The 23168-nt window shown below is 46.7% G+C and overlaps 1 protein-coding gene across 1 annotated transcript; it reads right to left on the bottom strand.

Moving 5' to 3' along the window:
* Positions 1-598: 598 nt before the first annotated feature.
* LOC135530298 (guanine nucleotide-binding protein G(o) subunit alpha-like) lies at positions 599-22674 on the bottom strand. The gene is made up of 7 exons (XM_064958656.1): positions 22579-22674; positions 21008-21168; positions 14556-14684; positions 6097-6226; positions 5883-5954; positions 2877-2964; positions 599-2518 (listed from the first exon to the last, which is right to left on the bottom strand). The coding sequence occupies exons 1-7, from the start codon at positions 22639-22641 to the stop codon at positions 2328-2330; spliced, it is 834 nt and encodes a 277-aa protein (XP_064814728.1). The 5' UTR covers positions 22642-22674; the 3' UTR covers positions 599-2327.
* Between the last annotated feature and the right edge of the window lie 494 nt (positions 22675-23168).

Below are 23168 nucleotides of genomic sequence, written 5' to 3'. Positions count from 1 at the left end.
CAGTTGCACTATATAGCCTATTCTAAACTGGGTAGTTAGAGCCCTGAATGCTGATTGGCTGAAAGCCATGGTATATCAGACGATATACCATGAGTATGACAAAAAGTAATGTTCTAATTACGTTGGTAACAAAGTTTATAACAGCAATAAGGCACCTCAGGGGTTTGTGGTATATGGCCAATATACCACGGCTAAGGACTGTATCCAGGCACTCCGCAGTGTGTCGTGCTTAAGAAAAGCCCTTAGCCGTGGTATATTGCATATATACCACACCGCCCTCAAGCCTTATTACTTAAATCTGCTTTGTTTACTTCCTAAAAACGACGACACGGCCAGTAAACAAACGACTCCGAAACATTCAAATAATTATTTAATTGGCATAGCCAATTAATCTGAAGACACCAAGGTCAAGTTATTTCACAAGATCGACTGAATTATAATCCAATTCTGTGTCCAAATCTCAACCCAAAAACTCAAGATTAAAATGTTATTAGATGACAGAAGCATATAAAACAGAATTTAAATACTACATGGCCTACATAAAAAAGGTACTTGTTTACCCCCCAAGGTCCCCATAAACGGGCACAATTAGGAATGATTCTTATAAATACATAATGGTAAGATTTTATTTCTCAAATGCTTAGACAATAGTTTGATAGCAATAGTCTTCCAACAGATACTTGTCTGTTGAGCAACTTAGACAACAATCCCCAAATGAATGACAGAATAAAACATGTAAATTAAGAAAAAAGAGGAGAGAGAGAGAGAAAGGAAGAGGTGCTTGAGAGCGGGAGAGAGAGAGAGCAAGAGGGAGGAAAGGAGAGCAGGACACAAGAGTGATGAGATTTACTGCAGTTAAATAAAGCCAGTTGTTTTCTGTGATCTCTGTCCCATTAAGGAGTGATAGGCATTGATGGATGGGAGGAAAATGCCCGTAGTCTGTATGCATGAGTGAACCCCTTAACACACACACACAGTATGGATGAGTGAACCCCTTAACACACACAGTATGGATGAGTGAACCCCTTACCTCACACACACAGTCTGTATGGATGAGTGACCCATAACTCCACACCTCCACACCAGTACCACACTGCCCGCGCATCTAATGGACAAACGGTAAATCCTCCTGCCTGCCCCCACACACACTAAGACGTGCACTAAGCTGAGTGAGCATTTAGCCGGATGACTGTAACCGAGCAACCAAAGCTGAGAGGAAGCCTATCATTACCGTCTACAGGGTCCCTCCAATGAGCTCTGGTATGAATAAGAAATATAACAAGTTAAGAATGAAAAATGTTGATGTTGTATTATTCCTATTCTGATTAGGGTTGCATAACAACAACAATAACACAAATAAATATGTACCATAGTCCATGATTGTTCACAAAAACAAGAAGAGGGAAGTGAAATGTTCTCCAATGGACCTCCTCCTCGTTCCGGGAAGTGAAATGTTCTCCAATGGACCTCCTCCTCGTTCCGGGAAGTGAAATGTTCTCCAATGGACCTCCTCCTCGTTCCGGAAAGTGAAATGTTCTCCAATGGACCTCCTCCTCGTTCTGGAAAGTGAAATGTTCTCCAATGGACCTCTTCCTCGTTCCGGGAAGTGAAATGTTCTCCAATGGACCTCCTCCTCGTTCCGGAAAGTGAAATGTTCTCCAATGGACCTCGTTCCGGGAAGTGAAATGTTCTTCAATGGACCTCCTCCTCGTTCCGGGAAGTCATGTAAACAGTCCCAGAGGAAATGAACCGAGGGGTCTTTCATTATGAAGTCGACTTAAACACGCTTTTCTACCGGAACCAGAACACGGAGTAGGGTGACGGAGCCCCTAGTCACTGATCTTGTGTTGGTTTTCCATTATCCCCACTAACAGTTAAAATGGAACTCAGCAGTTGAAACAATAACAAAGCGTACTCCCCGCCCGTTTTGGTAAACAGCTGAGGGACGGGGCTGGAGAATCGTAACCTCTCTCAAATGCATAGCTAGAGCTCTGGATGCAAAGACTGTCAATCCATCATATCAGCATTCTAGTTTTAACCATGTTGAGGCTATTTGTTCACATTTACGTTGTTTACAAACGGAGTAAAACAAGCTTATATTTTGAATTAAGCTCATGAGCGATTTATAAGTTACATTCTTCAAGAATCAATGGGCCAGTTGCTAACTCCAAAAATGGACATAGCAACTGCGGATTGACCCTTTAAGGTTATGATTTGGTGAGGGGAAGCTGAGTCTAGCTCTGTGCCGAGGGAAACTTCACCCCAGAGTCCAGAAGCCAACCAGCACCATCGGAACTGTTAGAACTCATAGGAACTCTTAGAACCAATCATAGCAGAGAGACGGCCTCTAGGTTCTCTTTGATGATGGTGTCCATGACGACCTGGAAGACAATCTGTACATTGGAGGTGTCCGTTGCCGTGGTGAAGTGGTGGTAGATGAGTTTGCTGGGCGTGGCGTTGAGAGACACAAACATTCCGGCAATGTATCGGGCCGCAGCGTCCACGTCACAGTCTGCACCTGGGGGGGGGGGAGAAAGAAAGAAAGGAGAGAAAGAAAGAAAGAAAGAAAGAAAGGAGAAAGAGAAAGAAAGAAAGAGGGAGAAGGAGAGAGGGAGAAGGAGAGAGGGAGAGAAAGAGGGTGTCAGGCAATACCGTTTTCAGAGTTAGTTCCATTCCATGATAATACAACATCTTCTCATGATGGCTTCCTCCGATCTCAAGCCTGTATATTGTTATTTTATCAATGACAACAAAGGCCATTTCATGTCAAACACCAATGGATTGCAATAGCATTATCAGTCTGGTCACATATGTTTTACCTATTGCGTGTGGTGCACGTGTCGTGTGTGTATTAGGGTGTGGTCAGCGTGACTGACCTTTGAACTGCGGCACATACAGCCGCAGATGCCGCCCCGAATGTAAAATCTTCTCTTGAAAAAGATCGATCTTGTTCATAAATAAGATCTGCAATAAATAAACAAATACATTAATAAATAAAAAATATCCGACATCCCTGGTCGGCAATTATACACAAATAAATAGAGTGGTAAACAAACATACAGATGAACAATAGGGAGGATGTTCAATCAACGTCCAATCAACGTCCAATCAACGTCCAATCAAAGAATAATACTGTGATTACTGGTGTCAAACCATTTCCTGTAAATACCACTTCCAGGTGATACGGATATAACTGCAGAATTATGCTACTCATCAATCAACCGTAAATGCCAGTTGATGAATGGTCAAATCTGTACATGTGATCGGGAGAGCGATCACTGGCGAATTCAGATCAATTACCTAGTGAAGCCTTGGCTACAGGAGGATTGACTGAGCTAGCTGTCGCAAGTATTATGGTGTGAGTCAACACACTGTCCCTGACTGACTGTCCCTTTCACAATACACAACACTCTGACTCAGTGGCGTGCATCCCAAATGACGTGGCTATTCCCTATATAGTGCACTATTTTTTTTTTTTTTACCAGGGCCCATATGAAGGGACATAAAGGGAACCGGGTGACATTTGGGACGCATCTTAGTTCACCGTAGTGGTTCACTAGTGGACCAATTAAAAGTCTATGAGCAGTTCTCATTCAACCTGGCTTTGGTTCATTTGGTTAAAAGAACAACAACTAGCGAGATAATGATGGATGAACTGATTTGAATGAAGAGAATAATGAGTGTGTGTGTGGTGTGTAATTAATACAGTGGAACAGTGGGTGGAGGGTTATAGGTTCGCAGACTCACAGACACGCCCTGATAGATTAATTACTCGGTCTCACACACGTACGCATGCACACGCCACCACACCAAGTGGGCATGAAAACCACACTAAAGGAGGTCCCATTAAACAAGCTCGTTACACTGTCCTTCATTTGATGAGGGCGGGTGCGTGTGTGTTGGTGTGTGTGTGTTGGTGTGTGTGTTGGTGTGTTGGTGTGTGTGTGTTGGTGTGTTGGTGTGTGTGTTGGTGTGTGTGTTGGTGTGTGTGTGTGTGTGTGGGCTGGAAGCAAGCAGAATGCACCTAAATTACTGTTCGCTGTTTAATTACGAGTGACAAGGGACCTATTAGAACAAAGGCTGTGGTCGGTCGTGTGTGTGTGTGTGTGTGTGTGTGTGTGTGTAGGTGTGTGGTGACAAAGACATTGCAGAGGCATGTCCACTCAGAAGCCACGAGTGACATAAATGACAAGTGAGAAAGAGAGAGAACGAGATGGAGAAAGACTTCCTCCATGTTTGCTTCACTCATCCGTTCCCACTCTGTCCTCCCCATGGACTCTACGCGCAACAGTGAGTGTGTGTGTGCAGCGTGTGTGTGTGTAGCGTGTGTGTGTAGCGTGTGTGTGTGTGTGTAGCGTGTGTGTGTGTAGCGTGTGTGTGTGTGTGTGTGCAGCGTGTGTGTGTGTGTGTGCAGCGTGTGTGTGTGTGTGTGTGCAGCGTGTGTGTGTGTGTGTGCAGCGTGTGTGTGTGTGTGCAGCGTGTGTGTATGTGTGTGTGCAGCGTGTGTGTGTGTGTAGCGTCTGTGTGTGTATGTGTGTGTGTAGCGTGTGTCTGTGTGTGTCTGTATGTGTGTGTGTGTAGCATGTGTGTGTGTCTATGTGTGTGTGTGTAGCGTGTGTCTGTGTGTGTGTGTGTAGCATGTGTCTGTGTGTGTCTGTATGTGTGTGTGTGTAGCGTGTGTGTGTGTGTAGCGTGTGTGTGTGTGTGTAGCGTGTGTGTGTGTGTAGCGTGTGTGTGTGTGTGTAGCGTGTGTGTGTGTGTGTAGCGTGTGTGTGTGTGTGTAGCGTGTGTGTGTGTAGCGTCGTCTCCATCCTGTCCATTAGCAAAAGGACAACTAGAGGACAACCATGTCAACCCTACTCTGTTTAGACTTGGCCAAGTAGCTGTAACTACCAATGGAAGAGTTTCTGTACGGATGGGATATTTCTAGCCATAATAAAAATAAAATAAATCATGGCAAAATCTGTGCACTACAATATTTGAAAAGATAAATAAATGAACTTGCATGCCAGGCGAGTTGGGCATATTTTCTTCTCGCCCAGCCTGCTGGTTACCTGATCTCTTACCAAATACCATTCTCAGACTTTTGACGATGTTGACGGTCCATCTGTTCCCTCTCATTGACTCCTGTGCTTTCTAATTCCAGCGTGTACAAGGTTGTTTACAAGTGCAAAAAAAAAAGCTTTTCGTTTGAATTGGGCTTTAGACTAGGGCCTTACCACTGAGGTACCCCGTTATAGAGACTGTCTGTTACCACTGAGGTACCCCCTAATAGAGACTGTCTGTTACCACTGAGGTCCTACAGTATAGAGACTGTCTGTTACCACTGAGGTCCTACAGTATAGAGACTGTCTCTTACCATTGAGGTACTACAGTATAGAGACGGTCTCTTACCATTGAGGTACTACAGTATAGAGACGGTCTCTTACCATTGAGGTACTACAGTATAGAGACGGTCTCTTACCATTGAGGTACTACAGTATAGAGACGGTCTCTTACCATTGAGGTACTACAGTATAGAGACGGTCTCTTACCATTGAGGTACTACAGTATAGAGACGGTCTCTTACCATTGAGGTACTACAGTATAGAAGACTGTCTCTTACCATTGAGGTACTACAGTATAGAGACTGTCTCTTACCATTGAGGTACTACAGTATAGAGACGGTCTCTTACCATTGAGGTACTACAGTATAGAGACGGTCTCTTACCATTGAGGTACTACAGTATAGAGACGTCTCTTACCATTGAGGTAATACAATATAGAGTCTGTCTCTTACCATTGAGGTACTACAGTATATAGACGGTCTCTTACCTTTGAGGTAATACAATATAGAGACAGTCTCTTACCATTGAGGTACTACAGTATAGAGACTCTCTTACCATTGAGGTACTCTTGAAGAAGATGTTGTTGCAGATGGAAGAGAAGAGCTTCAGACTCTCCTGTAGGCGGTTCTGAAAGAGGGGAATTCATGAGGTGTAACATTAGTAAACCAGGCGCCTGCCACATCAGACCCTGTGTAGTAATATGTCAACCGTGTTCATCAGGGAAACGACAGGTAAAGATGTCGGGGTAACAATAGAGAGGGTGTCTCACCATACATGGGTCCTCTACTAGAGTCATGTCGTATCCACTGAGAGAAACAACAAATACCACGGCCCGGACGTCCTCGAAACAACCAATCCACTTCCTCCTCTCTGCCCTCTGACCCCCCACATCATACATCCTGGAGCGGGGGAAGGGGGAGAGAATTATTTTTTGTATAAATATATATATTTTTTTAATGAGCGAGTGAGAAATCTGTACATTAGATGGAACACATCAGACTCATTGATTATGTGGAGTAGAGAACTTGGGCAGCCAGCGAGACAGGTTATTAGTGTGGTCGTGGTTTGGCCAATGTGTTTAGAGTGTTTTAGATCCATGTGATAATGACATTTAGCTGTCAGCAGGAGGTTCACAGCATAGGTTCAAATAGGACACCTGTTACTATTTAGATCGTGTGTGTGTGTGTGTGTTTATCAATTAGCTAAAGACAATTAGTAAGTTAATTAATTTACTCAGATTGAGGGAACCGTCTGTTGGGTCCTTCAGGAACACCTGGGTCCTCCGTGAAGCCCCTCGAGGTCCACACAGAGCTTGCGTCCCATTTAGCACACTATTCCCGATTCAGAGCAGTCTTTTTGATCAGGGCTCACGGGGCTCTGGTTGAAGTAGTGCACTACATGGGGAATAGAGTGTCATTTGGGACACGGCCAGAGGGCTTAGAATAAGCCAGAGATGATGGAAACCTCTGTAGTATTTTAGCGTAAGCCAACGTCATTAAAACAAAAAGGGATCTCATTTGGGATTTAGTGATGCCAGTCTCTTTTCTCCTCCCCTCCTAAAAGGTCCGGGGGCAACGGTTGAACACAGTCACACTCAACGGCAATGAATACGTTTAAAAAAAAATCCCCTTTCACTCGCAATAAACCATAACAATTATTAATTCGCAAGTAACTTGATATGCTACAGTCCATGTTGAGTATTGGTGAGTTTGTCTCTGCTCTCTGAAGATTCTACACTAAAACCCAAACAACTTGGAGGTCTGGTGCTGGCTAATATGGTGTGAAATCAGCTGATAATCAGATAAATTGACACGCTGTACCAAAATGAACAAATGGCAGGGGTTAACGCAATGGCACATTAGATGATGCATTCAGAGTACAATTTACAAAACGCCGCATACTGAAACGGTTTGTTTTTCGCATACTATTTATTTGGGGGTATTATTCGTACACAACCTTGTCGAGCAGCTTGCTCCATCTGTTCAGCTAGTGTTGTCACAGTGTTCGGTGTGTGTGCGTAGTATATCACATCATCCAGCTACATCTAGAACATTTGAGCAGCAGGTCATCTGGACATTGGTCTGTAGCTAATTGGACTTAATAGTTTATTTCTCTTGATGTGTTTTGAGGGTTTTATCTGAAGTAAATAAGTCCAAGGCAATAGACAGAGACAGTGAGATGCATTCTGCATCCCAAATGACACCCCTAATTCCTATATAGTGCACTACGTTTGACCAGAGGCAATAGGGCCCCGTGTATGGAATGCCAATCGGGCCCCGTGTATGGAATGCCAATCGGGCCCCGTGTATGGAATGCCAATCGGGCCCCGTGTATGGAATGCCAATCGGGCCCCGTGTATGGAATGCCAATAGGGCCCCGTGTATGGAATGCCAATAGGGCCCCGTGTATGGAATGCCAATCGGGCCCCGTGTATGGAATGCCAATAGGGCCTCGTGTATGGAATGCAATTTAAAAAAAAATAATTTCAACCACATCTCAAAATCACAAAATTAACTAATGATGCTAGCCGATACCCTCTTTTCTCTTTCCCCTCCCCCAGCCCCACCCTCTTTTCTCTTTCCCCCAGCCCCACCCTCTTTTCTCTTTCCCCTCCCCCAGCCCCACCCTCTTTTTTCTTTCCCCTCCCCCAGCCCCACCCTCTTTTCTCTTTCCCCCAGCCCCACCCTCTTTTCTCTTTCCCCCAGCCCCACCCTCTCTTCTCTTTCCCCCAGCCCCACCCTCTCTTCTCTTTCCCCCAGCCCCACCCTCTTTTCTCTTTCCCCCAGCCCCACCCTCTTTTCTCTTTCCCCCCCAGCCCCACCCTCTTTTCTCTTTCCCCCAGCCCCACCCTCTTTTCTCTTTCCCCCAGCCCCACCCTCTTTTCTCTTTCCCCTCACCCCCCACCCTCGCTTCTCTTCCCCAACTCTTTTCTCTTTCCCCTCACCCCCACCCTCGTTTCTCTTCCCCCTCTTTTCTCTTTCCCCCCACCATCCTCCCCCTCTTTTCTCTGTCCCCTCCCCCAGCCCCACTTAACTTGTAAATTCCTTGGTCATTTATCAGTGTCGGTTAATTATCTGATGCTCTGATGAAGACGAGGTGAAATGGAGAGAGGCCGCGTCCCCATAGCACCCTATTCCCTATATAGTACACTACTTTTCACCAAAGCCCTATGGGAACTGAATAGGGTGCCACTTGGAATGGTGTCTCATCTCTCTAGAGGCGGAATGAGGGGGTCACAGGTCAATGGTAAGCAGGCTGAGTGTGTGTATGCACTAAACTGTCCCGTGACATCTGGGCGGCGAGGGCTGGTAGACGGAGGAGACGATGTGATTGGAGGATTAAACAAGTGTTCCATTCATTCTTTCATTACATAGTTAATTAGGGGTTAGCTAACGAACTGCGACCTACGTTGACCTTGACTGAGGAAGAGTGTGTGTGTGTGTGTGTGTGTGTGTGTGTGTGTGTGTGTGTGTGTGTGTGTGTGTGTGTGTGTGTGTGTGTGTGTGTGTGTGTGTGTGTGTGTGTGTGTGTGAGGTTCAGGAACACATCTCTCCATCCCCATCTTTCTCTGGGTCCCTCACCTCATACTTTAGAGAGAATGAAAGAGAGAACAGAGAAGGACAGATATTATAGTGCAGCCTCCCTCTCCTCCTTTTACCTGATCAGATATTACAGCTCCGCCCACAACGCAAACACACTGTCAACAACTATGGGTTATAGAAAGCCTGTGGAAGCCTGTGTCTTTTTGAAAGAAAGGCAGACAAATGGGTGACAACGAAGGCTTTACACACCCATTCATCCACTGGTCCTTTTAGTGCTCTACCATTTAACCTGCCTCCACAGTGCCCCCGCAGTGGCCCCGCAGTGGCTGTGGGATTTAGCAGTAGTCAACGTGACAGAAAAATAACAAAAGCAAAGTGTGAGGAGGAGGAGGAGGAGAGACCAGAAAGGAGGAAAATGAGAAAGATCAAGAGAGAGACCAAGAGAGAGACCAAACAGAAACCACTTCCTGTCAGCCAGCAATCATTCAAATGACTTATTTGACATCTAGATGACGCACACACACCTACGGGGCTGAAACGTAGACTACCGTATGTATCGAGACGTCTACAGACTGGCGAACATTTCAAAGCACAACACACACTATATAAAGATCAGGAGGAGCCTCTGACCAGAGACGTGGTGCAACATCCCCGGCCCAATGTTTACGCTTCAATTATTCAAATCATTTACATTTGGTGTGATTCATAATTTAGTTTGTTTGAAAACATAAATGGAAGTGAAATTGGGTGAGAAATACACACATGAAAAGTCTCATCTCATAAATGTCACAAGATATTCCAGAGAACTGCCTTTCTCCCTCTCCTCTCCTCTCCACCATCTCTCCTCTCCCCTCCTCTCCTCCCCACCATCTCTCCTCCCCACCATCTCTCCTCCCCACCATCTCTCCTCCCCACCATCTCTCTCCTCTCCTCTCCTCTCCATCTCTCCTCTCCTCTCCATCTCTCCCCTCCTCTCCCCTCCTCTCCTCTCCCCCATCTCCCCTCCCCCCATCTCCCCTTCCATCTCCCCTCCCCTCCTCTCCACCATCTCCCCTCCCCTCCTCTCCACCATCTCCCCTCCCCTCCTCTCCACCATCTCCCCTCTTCTCCTCCTCTCCTCTCCACCATCTCCCCTCTCCTCCTCTCCCCTCCTCTCCTCCCCACCTCCCCACCTCCTCTCCCCTCCTCTCCTCTCCAGTAAGTGTGTATAACAGATACCTCCACTTCAGTATCTATCTTGTTTAGACAAAGGTGAAATGGACAAAAAAAAACATTTTCTTTGGAGAGATTTGACATTTTCCCTGTCTGTCCGTCCGTGTTGTGCTGAGGGTAATTGTCTTTGAGGAAATTGAAAACGGGGGACTCGGTCCCCGTACCCCCATCCACAGAGATTTACGACTAGAGTGGGGTGCGTGTGTGTGTGGGTGGGTGTGTGTGTGTGTGTGTGTGTGTGTGGGTGAGAGAGTGTGTGTGTTTTATGTGATGGGTAATTTTTGTCAATAAAAGCATCCATAGTGCAGTTTGATTGACAGCTTTCAATTTCATGTGTCCATGACCCTACATGCTGATTGTATGTGCGTGTGTGTGGTGTTGATTCTGGTAACCCAAATCAACTATTGTATTGCTCCTAGACAGAGGCCATCACACAGATATTCTGCCAATTTGTGAAGCACACACACACACACACACACACACACAGAGGTAAAAGGGTCTGTGTCATATTGACATGCAGTTCCCACAATGCAGTGTGACAATGTTTAGATGCAAAACAAAGGCACCTTATGAAAAGCCTCTCGCCACAGCCCAGGTAATATGGTTTATCATTTTAAATACAGGAGGTAATATTGTTACGTTTTCATAATTCATATGAAATGCAGAGGTAATATTGTTAGTTATTATAATTCATAGGAAGTGAATTTTACAGAGCGGGTGTAGGAGACTGGAGTGTGGGTTACATCCTGAATGACACCCTATTCCCTATAGGGTACACTACTCTGGTCTAAAGTAGTGTATTATTTAGAGAATAGAGTCCCACTTGGGATACAGATTGTGTTTGGAACAGTTGTTTAGAGAGAGGAGCTCCATTGGAACAGTTGTTTAGAGAGAGGAGCTCCATTGGAACAGTTGTTTAGAGAGAGGAGCTCCATTGGAACAGTTGTTTAGAGAGAGAGAGAGGAGCTCCATTGGAACAGTTGTTTAGCGAGAGAGAGGAGCTCCATTGGAACAGTTGTTTAGCGAGAGAGAGGAGCTCCATTGGAACAGTTGTTTAGCGAGAGAGAGGAGCTCCATTGGAACAGTTGTTTAGCGAGAGAGAGGAGCTCCATTGAAACAGTTGTTTAGAGAGAGAGCGAGGAGCTCCATTGGAACAGTTGTTTAGAGAGAGAGCGAAGAGCTCCATTGGAACAGTTGTTTAAAGAGAGAGAGGACCTCCACTGGAAAAGTTGTTTAGAGAGAGAGAGGACCTCCACTGGAAAAGTTGTTTAGAGAGAGAGAGGAGCTCCATTGGAACAGTTGTTTAGAGAGAGAGAGGAGCTAGGAGTCGACGTGCTAGGAGTCGACGTGCTAGGAGTCGACGTGCTAGGCGTCGACGTGCTAGGCGTCGACGTGCTAGGAGTCGACGTGCTAGGAGTCGAGTAATCAATTATTTTTGGAGTCGACTCTCCACCCCTTCGTCATTTCAGTTACCAGTTGGAAATGGCAGAGAAAGACCAGCGACAGCAGTGAAGTCCTGTACCGCTGAACGTTGAGAAGTGAGGGAGGAAATGCACATTTAGCAAAGTGGAGTTGAGGTACAGTAGTGGTGGTAGCGGTGCTTCACCATCTGAAGGGGAGACCCAACAGTAGTGGTGGTACCGGTTCTTCACCATCTCAAGGGGACGCTCCGTGAGACCCAACAGTAGTGGTGGTACCGGTGCTCCACCATCTGAAGGGGAGACCCAACAGTAGTGGTGGTACCGGTGCTCCACCATCTGAAGGGGAGACCCAACAGTAGTGGTGGTAGCGGTGCTCCACCATCTGAAGGGGAGACCCAACAGTAGTGGTGGTAGCGGTGCTCCACCATCTGAAGGGGAGACCCAACAGTAGTGGTGGTAGCGGTGCTCCACCATCTGAAGGAGAGACCCAACAGTAGTGGTGGTAGCGGTGCTCCACCATCTGAAGGGGAGACCCAACAGTAGTGGTGGTAGCGGTGCTCCACCATCTGAAGGGGACGCTCCGTGAGACCCAACAGTAGTGGTGGTACCGGTGCTCCACCATCTGAAGGGGAGACCCAACAGTAGTGGTGGTAGCGGTGCTCCACCATCTGAAGGGGAGACCCAACAGTAGTGGTGGTAGCGGTGCTCCACCATCTGAAGGGGAGACCCAACAGTAGTGGTGGTACCGGTGCTCCACCATCTGAAGGGGAGACCCAACAGTAGTGGTGGTAGCGGTGCTCCACCATCTGAAGGGGAGACCCAACAGTAGTGGTGGTACCGGTGCTCCACCATCTGAAGGGGAGACCCAACAGTAGTGGTGGTAGCGGTGCTCCACCATCTGAAGGGGAGACCCAACAGTAGTGGTGGTACCGGTGCTCCACCATCTGAAGGGGACGCTCCGTGAGACCCAACAGTAGTGGTGGTAGCGGTGCTCCACCATCTGAAGGGGAGACCCAACAGTAGTGGTGGTACCGGTGCTCCACCATCTGAAGGGGACGCTCCGTGAGACCCAACAGTAGTGGTGGTAGCGGTGCTCCACCATCTGAAGGGGAGACCCAACAGTAGTGGTGGTACCGGTGCTCCACCATCTGAAGGGGAGACCCAACAGTAGTGGTGGTAGCGGTGCTCCACCATCTGAAGGTGAGACCCAACAGTAGTGGTGGTAGCGGTGCTCCACCATCTGAAGGGGAGACCCAACAGTAGTGGTGGTACCGGTGCTCCACCATCTGAAGGGGAGACCCAACAGTAGTGGTGGTACCGGTGCTCCACCATCTGAAGGGGAGACCCAACAGTAGTGGTGGTACCGGTGCTCCACCATCTGAAGGGGAGACCCAACAGTAGTGGTGGTACCGGTGCTTTACCATCTGAAGGGGAGACCCAACAGTAGTGGTGGTACCGGTGCTCCACCATCTGAAGGGGAGACCCAACAGTAGTGGTGGTAGCGGTGCTTCACCATCTGAAGGGGAGACCCAACAGTAGTGGTGGTAGCGGTGCTCCACCATCTGAAGGGGAGACCCAACAGTAGTGGTGGTAGCGGTGCTCCACCATCTGAAGGGGAGACCCAACAGTAGTGGTGGTAGCGGTGCTCCACCATCTGAAGGGGACGCTCCATGAGAACCAACCTGTTGCTGGCAGCAGTGCAGCTGCATTGTGAATTCACAAAGAACTTTCTAAATTGTTCTTAGTGTTGTAATGGAAGCCGATAAAAGTAAGTGGCAGGTTAACGTTCTCCTCCATTTGTCACATCTCTACCATGTGTGTGTGTGCGCCTGGTTATCAGACTCTCCTCCACTGTGTGTTGATAAGGCCTGTTAGGCTATTGACATATTGACTTCCTGCTGACTCAATCACAGACCAATCAGATATCAGTTTGTCTGATTGGCACAAGCCAAATTGGCTGTTAGAGATAAAGTCTCTGTGACAAAATGAGGCTGTGTGAGATAACATGACATGGTCCCAAAGATGAAAAGATACCAGCACCTGTCACAGGTATTTTTTGATCACTTTTAAGTTAAAACCTCGTACTTAAAGTTAACCTGAAAACTATCGTCAGCGGAGCTTTAAAGACCAATGCGACTAAAATATTTTGCCGTGTGACCACGAGTTTTATTTTGGGAGCATTGCGTCGTGGGCTGTTCTAAAACTACTTGTGCATCGTTAACCACTTGTTCACACTTTGTTCGGTCGTGTTACCTCATTGGCTAAGCTAGCTGACAACCTGGTAACTTGACCAGTATTATCGAACAGTGGAGGCTGGTGGGAGGAGCTACAGGAGAATGGGCTCGTTGTAATGGCTGGAATGGAATGGATGGAACGGTATCAAACACGTCGAGCATCTGGAAACCACATGTTTGACTCTGTTCCAGTCATTCCATTTCAGCCATTACAACGAACCCATCCTCCTATAGCTCCTCCCACCAGCCTCCACTGATATCCAAACAGTTGGAATGAAAGGAAAAGGCATAGCTTCTTCAGGAGGTAACCATAGCAATTAATGAATTAATGAATGACAGATGTCTTGCATGTAGTCAACGCACAACGTTTTTAAAGAGACAGTGTACAATTTTCAATGTCACATATCTCAATAGGGCAATGGTGCTTTTACACCATGTAAAAAAAAACTAAATATTACACTAATGACTCTGTAATGTCAATGACAGGTGTTCATATCAACATTGGAGCGTTCATAATAAACGCATGTCTTTGAAGAGTTACGTGGTAGTTTCCAGGGCAACAACATGTGCTTCAGAAGAAGCTGGAACTCATACAGGCCCAATATACGCTCAATCAATTGGGAAAACATTTTCTGGTGCTCCTAAATTTAATCTGGTGCTCCTAAATTTAATCTGGTGCTCCTAACATGTTTAAATTGGGAGCACCAGTGCTACCAATTAATTTCTTTAAAATGCAGAGCCCTGATAGTAGGCCTTCGTATTTTGGGAAAGTCGTATTGTCTACAACAACAAGAGAAGACACACAACAGTATTATTTACCTGAAGAGCAGGTGTTTGACTTTGAACTGCGTCTCTATGACCCCGGTGGTCCTCAGTCTGACCCTCAGGACATCCGTCTCCGTGGGAACGTAGTCCGGAGAGATGATACGACCCATGTTCTCAAAGAAACTACAGGAGGAGGATGAGAAAGACAAAGATTAGATTATTTGATCTAAACATTGTATATCTGAAAAGGTAACAATTTCAAAAGCTAGAGAAAGAGAGAGATGGAGAGAGAGACAGACAGAGAGACAGACAGTATGCCGGTCAGGCTGTGCTTAATTTAAGCCGGATCCTGCCAGAACAGGAAGAGAGATGGAGAGAGAGACAGACAGAGAGACAGACAGTATGCCGGTCAGGCTGTGCTTAATTTAAGCCGGATCCTGCCGGAACAGGAAGAGAGATGGAGAGAGAGACAGACAGAGAGACAGACAGTATGCCGGTCAGGCTGTGCTTAATTTAAGCCGGATCCTGCCAGAACAGGAAGAGAGATGGAGAGAGAGACAGACAGAGAGACAGACAGTATGCCGGTCAGGCTGTGCTTAATTTAAGACGGATCCTGCCAGAACAGGAAGAGAGATGGAGAGAGAGACAGACAGAGAGACAGACAGTATGCCAGTCAGGCTGTGCTTAATTTAAGTCGGATCCTCTCCTCTTTGGACTGTTTTATTCCGGTACCTCTCCTCTTTGGACTGTTTTATTCCGGTACCTCTCCTCTTTGGACTGTTTTATTCCGGTCCCTCTCCTCTTTGGACTGTTTTATTCCGGTACCTCTCCGTTTTGGACTGTTTTATTCCGGTACCTCTCCGCTTTGGACTGTTTTATTCCGGTACCTCTCCTCTTTGGACTGTTTTATTCCGGTACCTCTCCTCTTCTGTTTTATTCCGGTACCTCTCCGTTTTGGACTGTTTTATTCCGGTACCTCTCCTCTTTGGACTGTTTTATTCCGGTACCTCTCCTCTTCTGTTTTATTCCGGTACCTCTCCGTTTTGGACTGTTTTATTCCGGTACCTCTCCTCTTTGGACTGTTTTATTCCGGTACCTCTCCTCTTCTGTTTTATTCCGGTACCTCTCCGTTTTGGACTGTTTTATTCCGGTACCTCTCCTCTTTGGACTGTTTTATTCCGGTACCTCTCCTCTTTGGACTGTTTTATTCCGGTACCTCTCCGTTTTGGACTGTTTTATTCCGGTACCTCTCCGTTTTGGACTGTTTTATTCCGGTACCTCTCCTCTTTGGACTGTTTTATTCCGGTACCTCTCCTCTTTGGACTGTTTTATTCCGGTACCTCTCCGCTTTGGACTGTTTTATTCCGGTACCTCTCCTCTTTGGACTGTTTTATTCCGGTACCTCTCCGTTTTGGACTGTTTTATTCCGGTCCCTCTCCGTTTTGGACTGTTTTATTCCGGTCCCTCTCCGTTTTGGACTGTTTTATTCCGGTCCTCTCCTCTTTGGACTGTTTTATTCCGGTACCTCTCCTCTTTGGACTGTTTTATTCCGGTACCTCTCCTCTTTGGACTGTTTTATTCCGGTACCTCTCCGTTTTGGACTGTTTTATTCCGGTACCTCTCCTCTTTGGACTGTTTTATTCCGGTACCTCTCCTCTTTGGACTGTTTTATTCCGGTACCTCTCCGCTTTGGACTGTTTTATTCCGGTACCTCTCCTCTTTGGACTGTTTTATTCCGGTACCTCTCCTCTTTGGACTGTTTTATTCCGGTACCTCTCCTCTTTGGACTGTTTTATTCCGGTACCTCTCCTCTTTGGACTGTTTTATTCCGGTACCTCTCCTCTTCTGTTTTATTCCGGTACCTCTCCGTTTTGGACTGTTTTATTCCGGTACCTCTCCTCTTTGGACTGTTTTATTCCGGTACCTCTCCTCTTTGGACTGTTTTATTCCGGTACCTCTCCGTTTTGGACTGTTTTATTCCGGTACCTCTCCGTTTTGGACTGTTTTATTCCGGTACCTCTCCTCTTTGGACTGTTTTATTCCGGTACCTCTCCTCTTTGGACTGTTTTATTCCGGTACCTCTCCGCTTTGGACTGTTTTATTCCGGTACCTCTCCTCTTTGGACTGTTTTATTCCGGTACCTCTCCGTTTTGGACTGTTTTATTCCGGTCCCTCTCCGTTTTGGACTGTTTTATTCCGGTCCCTCTCCGTTTTGGACTGTTTTATTCCGGTCCCTCTCCTCTTTGGACTGTTTTATTCCGGTACCTCTCCTCTTTGGACTGTTTTATTCCGGTACCTCTCCTCTTTGGACTGTTTTATTCCGGTACCTCTCCGTTTTGGACTGTTTTATTCCGGTACCTCTCCTCTTTGGACTGTTTTATTCCGGTACCTCTCCTCTTTGGACTGTTTTATTCCGGTACCTCTCCGCTTTGGACTGTTTTATTCCGGTACCTCTCCTCTTTGGACTGTTTTATTCCGGTACCTCTCCTCTTTGGACTGTTTTATTCCGGTACCTCTCCTCTTTGGACTGTTTTATTCCGGTACCTCTCCTCTTTGGACTGTTTTATTCCGGTACCTCTCGAGGCATGAAAAATAATTGTTTCAAAATTATAATAAAAAGCAATCAAAGTTCATTCGAGTTGCCTCTTCGATTAATTCTCTTGCCCCCACAAAAAAAAAAAAAACGTAATGTGAAAAAGTAGATATTCAGCCCGGGCCTAATATTTCTAAGAGTAGATTCGGGCTGGGCCGGGTTTATGTGCAACATTGTAACCCATGTTTGAGACCAACGCGTGGCTGTGTGAGAAGCGAGGATGTTCTCTCTCTGCTCTGATAGACAGGAGCCTGCATCTCGTCTCTCCTGCGTTGAACTTCACCACTTATTTCCTTATGGAATCACAAGGTTCTGGCTGCAGCTCCCTTGAGAACTGTAAATACGTTTTCCAAAGCTATAGAATTACTGCTGTCTGTTCAGAAATAAATGAAACCATTCAGTGTGTCCTACGACACCATGAGAAGGCCCATCATTTAGCCACAGAGGATCAATAGCATCTTGTTTTTTTAATTGCTTAGCTGTGGATTGTGGCCCAATAACAAGGAACAGCCTACAGTCTGGAATGAGCCACACATCTGTCAGTGGAAAAACATCATGCAGATATTATTTCAGATACAACTGCAGGAAAACAGGTAGGAGGCAAATGTCTCCTCCTGAATATACAAGACTCTGTGCTGTAGGCCACCAAAACATTTGATTAACTTCCAAATACTGTTTTACAAGAGAGAGACAGAGACAAGATAGAGACGAGACAGAGACGAGACAGAGACGAGACAGAGACGAGAGAGAGACGAGACAGAGACGAGAGAGAGACGAGACAGAGACTTTTGGCACTAGCGCATCAGCCATCACCAGTGAGTGATCTGCTGATCATTAGGTGAGTGATCTGAGCATCATTAGGTGAGTGACCTGAGCATCATTAGGTGAGTGATCTGAGCATCATTAGGTGAGTGACCTGAGCATCATTAGGTGAGTGATCTGAGCATCATTAGGTGAGTGATCTGAGCATCATTAGGTGAGTGACCTGAGCATCATTAGGTGAGTGAGTGAAACTGGAAAGCATTTTTAGGACTATATTTTCCTCCTCACATTGTGTCTCCACACATCTAGGTCTGGACTATTGATGGGTTCAAGACAAGGTCAATGTGTATTGATTTTTGATTCTCAGTTTGTCAGTGTCAAAGTCGCCTGCCATTTCAATGATTTGCATGTTGTAAAACTGTTGTATAACTGCATGAAATGTGTTGATAAAAGACTTTCCCCGGACCCTCGACTACTAAACATGTTCCCAGTGTGTGCAACCTGTGTAAGTGCCTCTACTCTACTGCTCTACGCCACGACGCAAATGTGATGATATGCATGCAAGGATTTCTTATAAAAGGTGTTGTTTTCATGCGTCCTGGTACCTGAGAACTCCCCAGCTCACCCTCCGCTCACGATACCTTTTTGTTCCATCACCTCCTGATTTACAAATGAAGCTGCTGTCAGGTGTGGAATGCAGTGAGAAACTCACCCCCAGGAGATGCTACGATACTAATCTCCATTCTGAATATTCAGACTAGTGGATTAATGGGTTTTAGAATTACAGCTTTACATAATACTGGTGCTCTGAGGCTATGGTTCATCTAACAAATGGATTATACTGGGGTGTGTGTGTGTGTGTGTGATGTTTGCAGGGTGTGTTACAGCCCAAGTAGCTGATAGGGGATGACTGGGCGAGAATGTCACCATCACTTTGATGCGGGAAAGCTTCCATTCTGTGTGTTTCTGTGTCTGCAAGCATTTGTGTGTGTGTTTCTGTGTGTGTGTGTGTTTCTGTGTGTGTGTTTCTGTGTGTGTGTGTGTTTCTGTGTGTGTGTGTGTTTCTGTGTGTGTGTTTCTGTGTGTGTGTGTGTTTCTGTGTGTGTGTGTGTGTGTGTGTGTGTTTCTGTGTGTGTGTGTGTGTGTGTGTGTGTGTGTGTGTTTTCTCTGTGTGTGTTTCTCTGTGTGTGTGTGTTTCTCTGTGTGTGTTTCTCTGTGTGTGTGTGTTTCTCTGTGTGTGTTTCTCTGTGTGTGTGTGTTTCTCTGTGTGTGTGTGTGTGTGTGTGTGTGTGTGTGTGTGTGTGTGTGTGTGTGTGTGTGTGTGTGTGTGTGTGTGCGTGTGTGTGTGCGCGTGTGTGTGTGCGTGTGTGTGTGCGCGTGTGTGTGTGCGTGTGTGTGTGTGTCTGCGTGACTTTGTCCGAGGTGTATTTCCCAGGCTGTGGTGTCCGGCTGGTGCTCAGTGGGTCTCCAGGGGACCTGTCGCTGTAGATAAAGCCAGAGCAGAGGCCTCATGCTGGGGGAGAGGAGGAGAGATGACAGCCTCCTGCTGGGCTGGTTGGTTCAGCCTTCTCTCTGCTCATTTTCCCTCTTTCTCCCTCTCTACTTCAGACTCACCTCCGTCACATAGATTTGTCCATAATGACCACCGCTTCTCTTCTCGTAATAGGTATTTTCTCCTTTGTCTGGCTCTCAGGGTGATCATAGTTGATTATTTGTGACAGTGTGTGTGTGTGGATTGTCAGTGACACACCACAAGGCTAATCACAGGACAGCAGGCCTCCACACTCAGATAATTAGAACCCTGGATCTCTCTATAACATATGCTGACTCAACCACAGTGTGTGAAAGAGAGAGACACACACAGACAGACAGAGACACACAGACAGAGAGACACACAGACAGAGAGACACACAGACAGAGAGACACACAGACAGAGAGACACACAGACAGAGAGACACAGAAATAGAGGAAGAGTGAAAATATAGGTGAGTTAGTTGTACAGTTGTACAGTGCAGGTGTGTTCAGGTAAGACGTGTGTTGTAACAGGTCAGTACTCACCCTGCAGTGTGTTGTAACAGGTCAGTACTCACCCTGCAGTGTGTTGTAACAGGTCAGTACTCGCCCTGCAGTGTGTTGTACCAGGTCAGTACTCACCCTGCAGTGTGTTGTACCAGGTCAGTACTCACCCTGCAGTGTGTTGTAACAGGTCAGTACTCACCCTGCAGTGTGTTGTAACAGGTCAGTACTCACCCTGCAGTGTGTTGTAACAGGTCAGTACTCACCCTGCAGTGTGTTGTAACAGGTCAGTACTCACCCTGCAGTGTGTTGTACCAGGTCAGTACTCACCCTGCAGTGTGTTGTACCAGGTCAGTACTCACCCTGCAGTGTGTTGTAACAGGTCAGTACTCACCCTGCAGTGTGTTGTAACAGGTCAGTACTCACCCTGCAGTGTGTTGTAACAGGTCAGTACTCACCCTGCAGTGTGTTGTAACAGGTCAGTACTCACCCTGCAGTGTGTTGTAACAGGTCCGTACTCACCCTGCAGTGTGTTGTAACAGGTCCGTACTCACCCTGCAGTGTGTTGTAACAGGTCAGTACTCACCCTGCAGTGTGTTGTAACAGATCCGTACTCACCCTGCAGTGTGTTGTAACAGGTCAGTACTCACCCTGCAGTGTGTTGTAACAGGTCAGTACTCACCCTGCAGTGTTGTAACAGGTCAGTACTCACCCTGCAGTGTGTTGTAACAGGTCAGTACTCACCCTGCAGTGTGTTGTAACAGGTCAGTACTCACCCTGCAGTGTTGTAACAGGTCAGTACTCACCCTGCAGTGTGTTGTACCAGGTCAGTACTCACCCTGCAGTGTGTTGTAACAGGTCAGTACTCACCCTGCAGTGTGTTGTAACAGGTCAGTACTCACCCTGCAGTGTGCTGTAACAGGTCAGTACTCACCCTGCAGTGTGTTGTAACAGGTCAGTACTCACCCTGCAGTGTGTTGTAACAGGTCAGTACTCACCCTGCAGTGTGTTGTAACAGGTCAGTACTCACCCTGCAGTGTGTTGTAACAGGTCAGTACTCACCCTGCAGTGTTGTAGCAGGTCAGTACCCACCCTGCAGTGTGTTGTAGCAGGTCAGTGTTATTAGTTTACTCACTACAGGGCAGAGTCGTTGAGTTCAAACTCGTAACCCCTGGCTGCGGCCTCTCGGACCCCCTGGTCAGCCCACAGACAGGAGAGGGCGTGGCCAATGAACGGAAACAGCACCTGATCCTCATCAAAACACCTCCCACAGGACAACACAGAGTGGGCGTGCACCTGGCGGGTGAGAACACAGAGGGTGTCGTGTCCATACAGTTTCCATGACACAGACTGGACATGAAGCTACACACGCTGCCGACCCCAAACTCTCTCACACAGCACGAATGACAAGGTTATCAGTAGAGGAAATTCATCACAGTTTCACAGCTCTAGTTATGCGCTGTCAGACTCAGTGTGGGTGGTGATGCTTTAAGCTCTGTTACCTTTGGGCAATAAAGGTATTCAAATTGAATGGAACCTGACAATAACACCTCCCACCCAGTCTCTCACGCACCGTCTCCCGATCACACCTCTGTACCATGGCATTACAAAGCAATTACACTACAACTCATTCACTTAACTGGCTATTATTGATGCCCATTTGAACTATGACATTCTAACACAAAATAAAACTAGAGAGAGTGTGGTTGTGCATGTGTATCTGTGTCCGTATCTCTGTGTGTGTGTATGTGTGTGTGTGTGTGTGTAGGGAATGTCCTGAGCTGCCAGCAGACTAATGGGTCAGGGCTGAGTAAACATGGAGAGCAGCAGCAGCCAATCAGACCACTGGGACCCGCCAGCCTTGTGTGTGTGTGTGTGTGTGTGTGTGAGACAGACACTACTGTCTGCTGTAGGCATGCTGCCCTCTAGTGTCTGTATTGACAAATCACACACACTAAAGCCATCAAGTGAAGTAGTGTTTCTATGGAGGTGGAGATTAAGAGAGCGAGCGAGAGCGACAGACAGACAATAGAGCAATAGACAAGACAGACAAGACAGAGCAATAGACAAGTCAGAGCAATAGACAAGTCAGAGCAATAGACAAGTCAGAGCAATAGACAAGTCAGAGCAATAGACAAGTCAGAGCAATAGACAAGTCAGAGCAATAGACAAGTCGGACAGACAGAGCAATAGACAAGTCGGACAGACAGAGCAATAGACAAGTCAGACAGACAGAGCAATAGACAAGTCAGACAGACAGAGCAATAGACAAGTCAGACAGACAGAGCAATAGACAAGTCAGACAGACAGAGCAATAGACAAGTCAGACAGACAGAGCAATAGACAAGTCAGACAGACAGAGCAATAGACAAGTCAGACAGACAGAGCAATAGACAAGTCAGACAGACAGAGCAATAGTCAGACAGACAGAGCAATAGTCAGACAGACAGAGCAATAGTCAGACAGACAGAGCAATAGTCAGACAGACAGACAGAGCAATAGACAAGACAGACAGAGCAATAGACAAGTCAGACAGACAGAGCAATAGACAAGTCAGACAGACAGAGCAATAGACAAGTCAGACAGACAGAGCAACAGTCAGACAGACAGAGCAATAGACAAGTCAGACAGACAGAGCAACAGTCAGACAGACAGAGCAACAGACAGACAGACAGACAGACAGGACACTCCATCTCCCTCTCTAACCTTGTTCTTGCTGTTGGTCAGGTTGATCCGGAGAATGCCCATCCCGTGGAGGACAAACTTCATAGAGGTCAGAAGATTGTCCAGCACCGCCGGCTGTACGGGGTCAACAGGGCAGGGGTCAGAGGTAAAAATGTAAAAACAGTTACCACGGCAACGGTGTTCACACCACACAGGAAAAGTACATATAGAACGCATCATACACAGGGTATGAAACTACTTTAGTCAAATTAGTGCACTATGGGTAACGGTGCCATTTCAGACACAACTGTAGCCTCTATAACCAAAACGATCAGACATGAATTACATGGCAACAGTGACAACACCAGACAGACAGCCTTTATATAACCTCTTCAAATAAAAAGGGTGTTCATTCAAATCAGACTCCAGGCTAAAGAGGAGATATCAGCCCCGTTAAGAGGAGATATCAGCCCCGTTAAGAGGAGATATCAGCCCCGTTTAGAGGAGATATCAGCCCCGTTTAGAGGAGATATCAGCCCCGTTAAGAGGAGATATCAGCCCCGTTAAGAGGAGATATCAGCCCTGTTTAGAGGAGATATCAGCCCCGTTAAGAGGAGATATCAGCCCTGTTT

Source organism: Oncorhynchus masou, unplaced genomic scaffold (assembly GCF_036934945.1).
Source record: "Oncorhynchus masou masou isolate Uvic2021 unplaced genomic scaffold, UVic_Omas_1.1 unplaced_scaffold_1319, whole genome shotgun sequence".
Taxonomy (NCBI): domain Eukaryota; kingdom Metazoa; phylum Chordata; class Actinopteri; order Salmoniformes; family Salmonidae; genus Oncorhynchus; species Oncorhynchus masou.
Note: the sequence above shows the minus strand (reverse complement) of the source record. Positions and strands in the feature narration are given on the sequence as shown.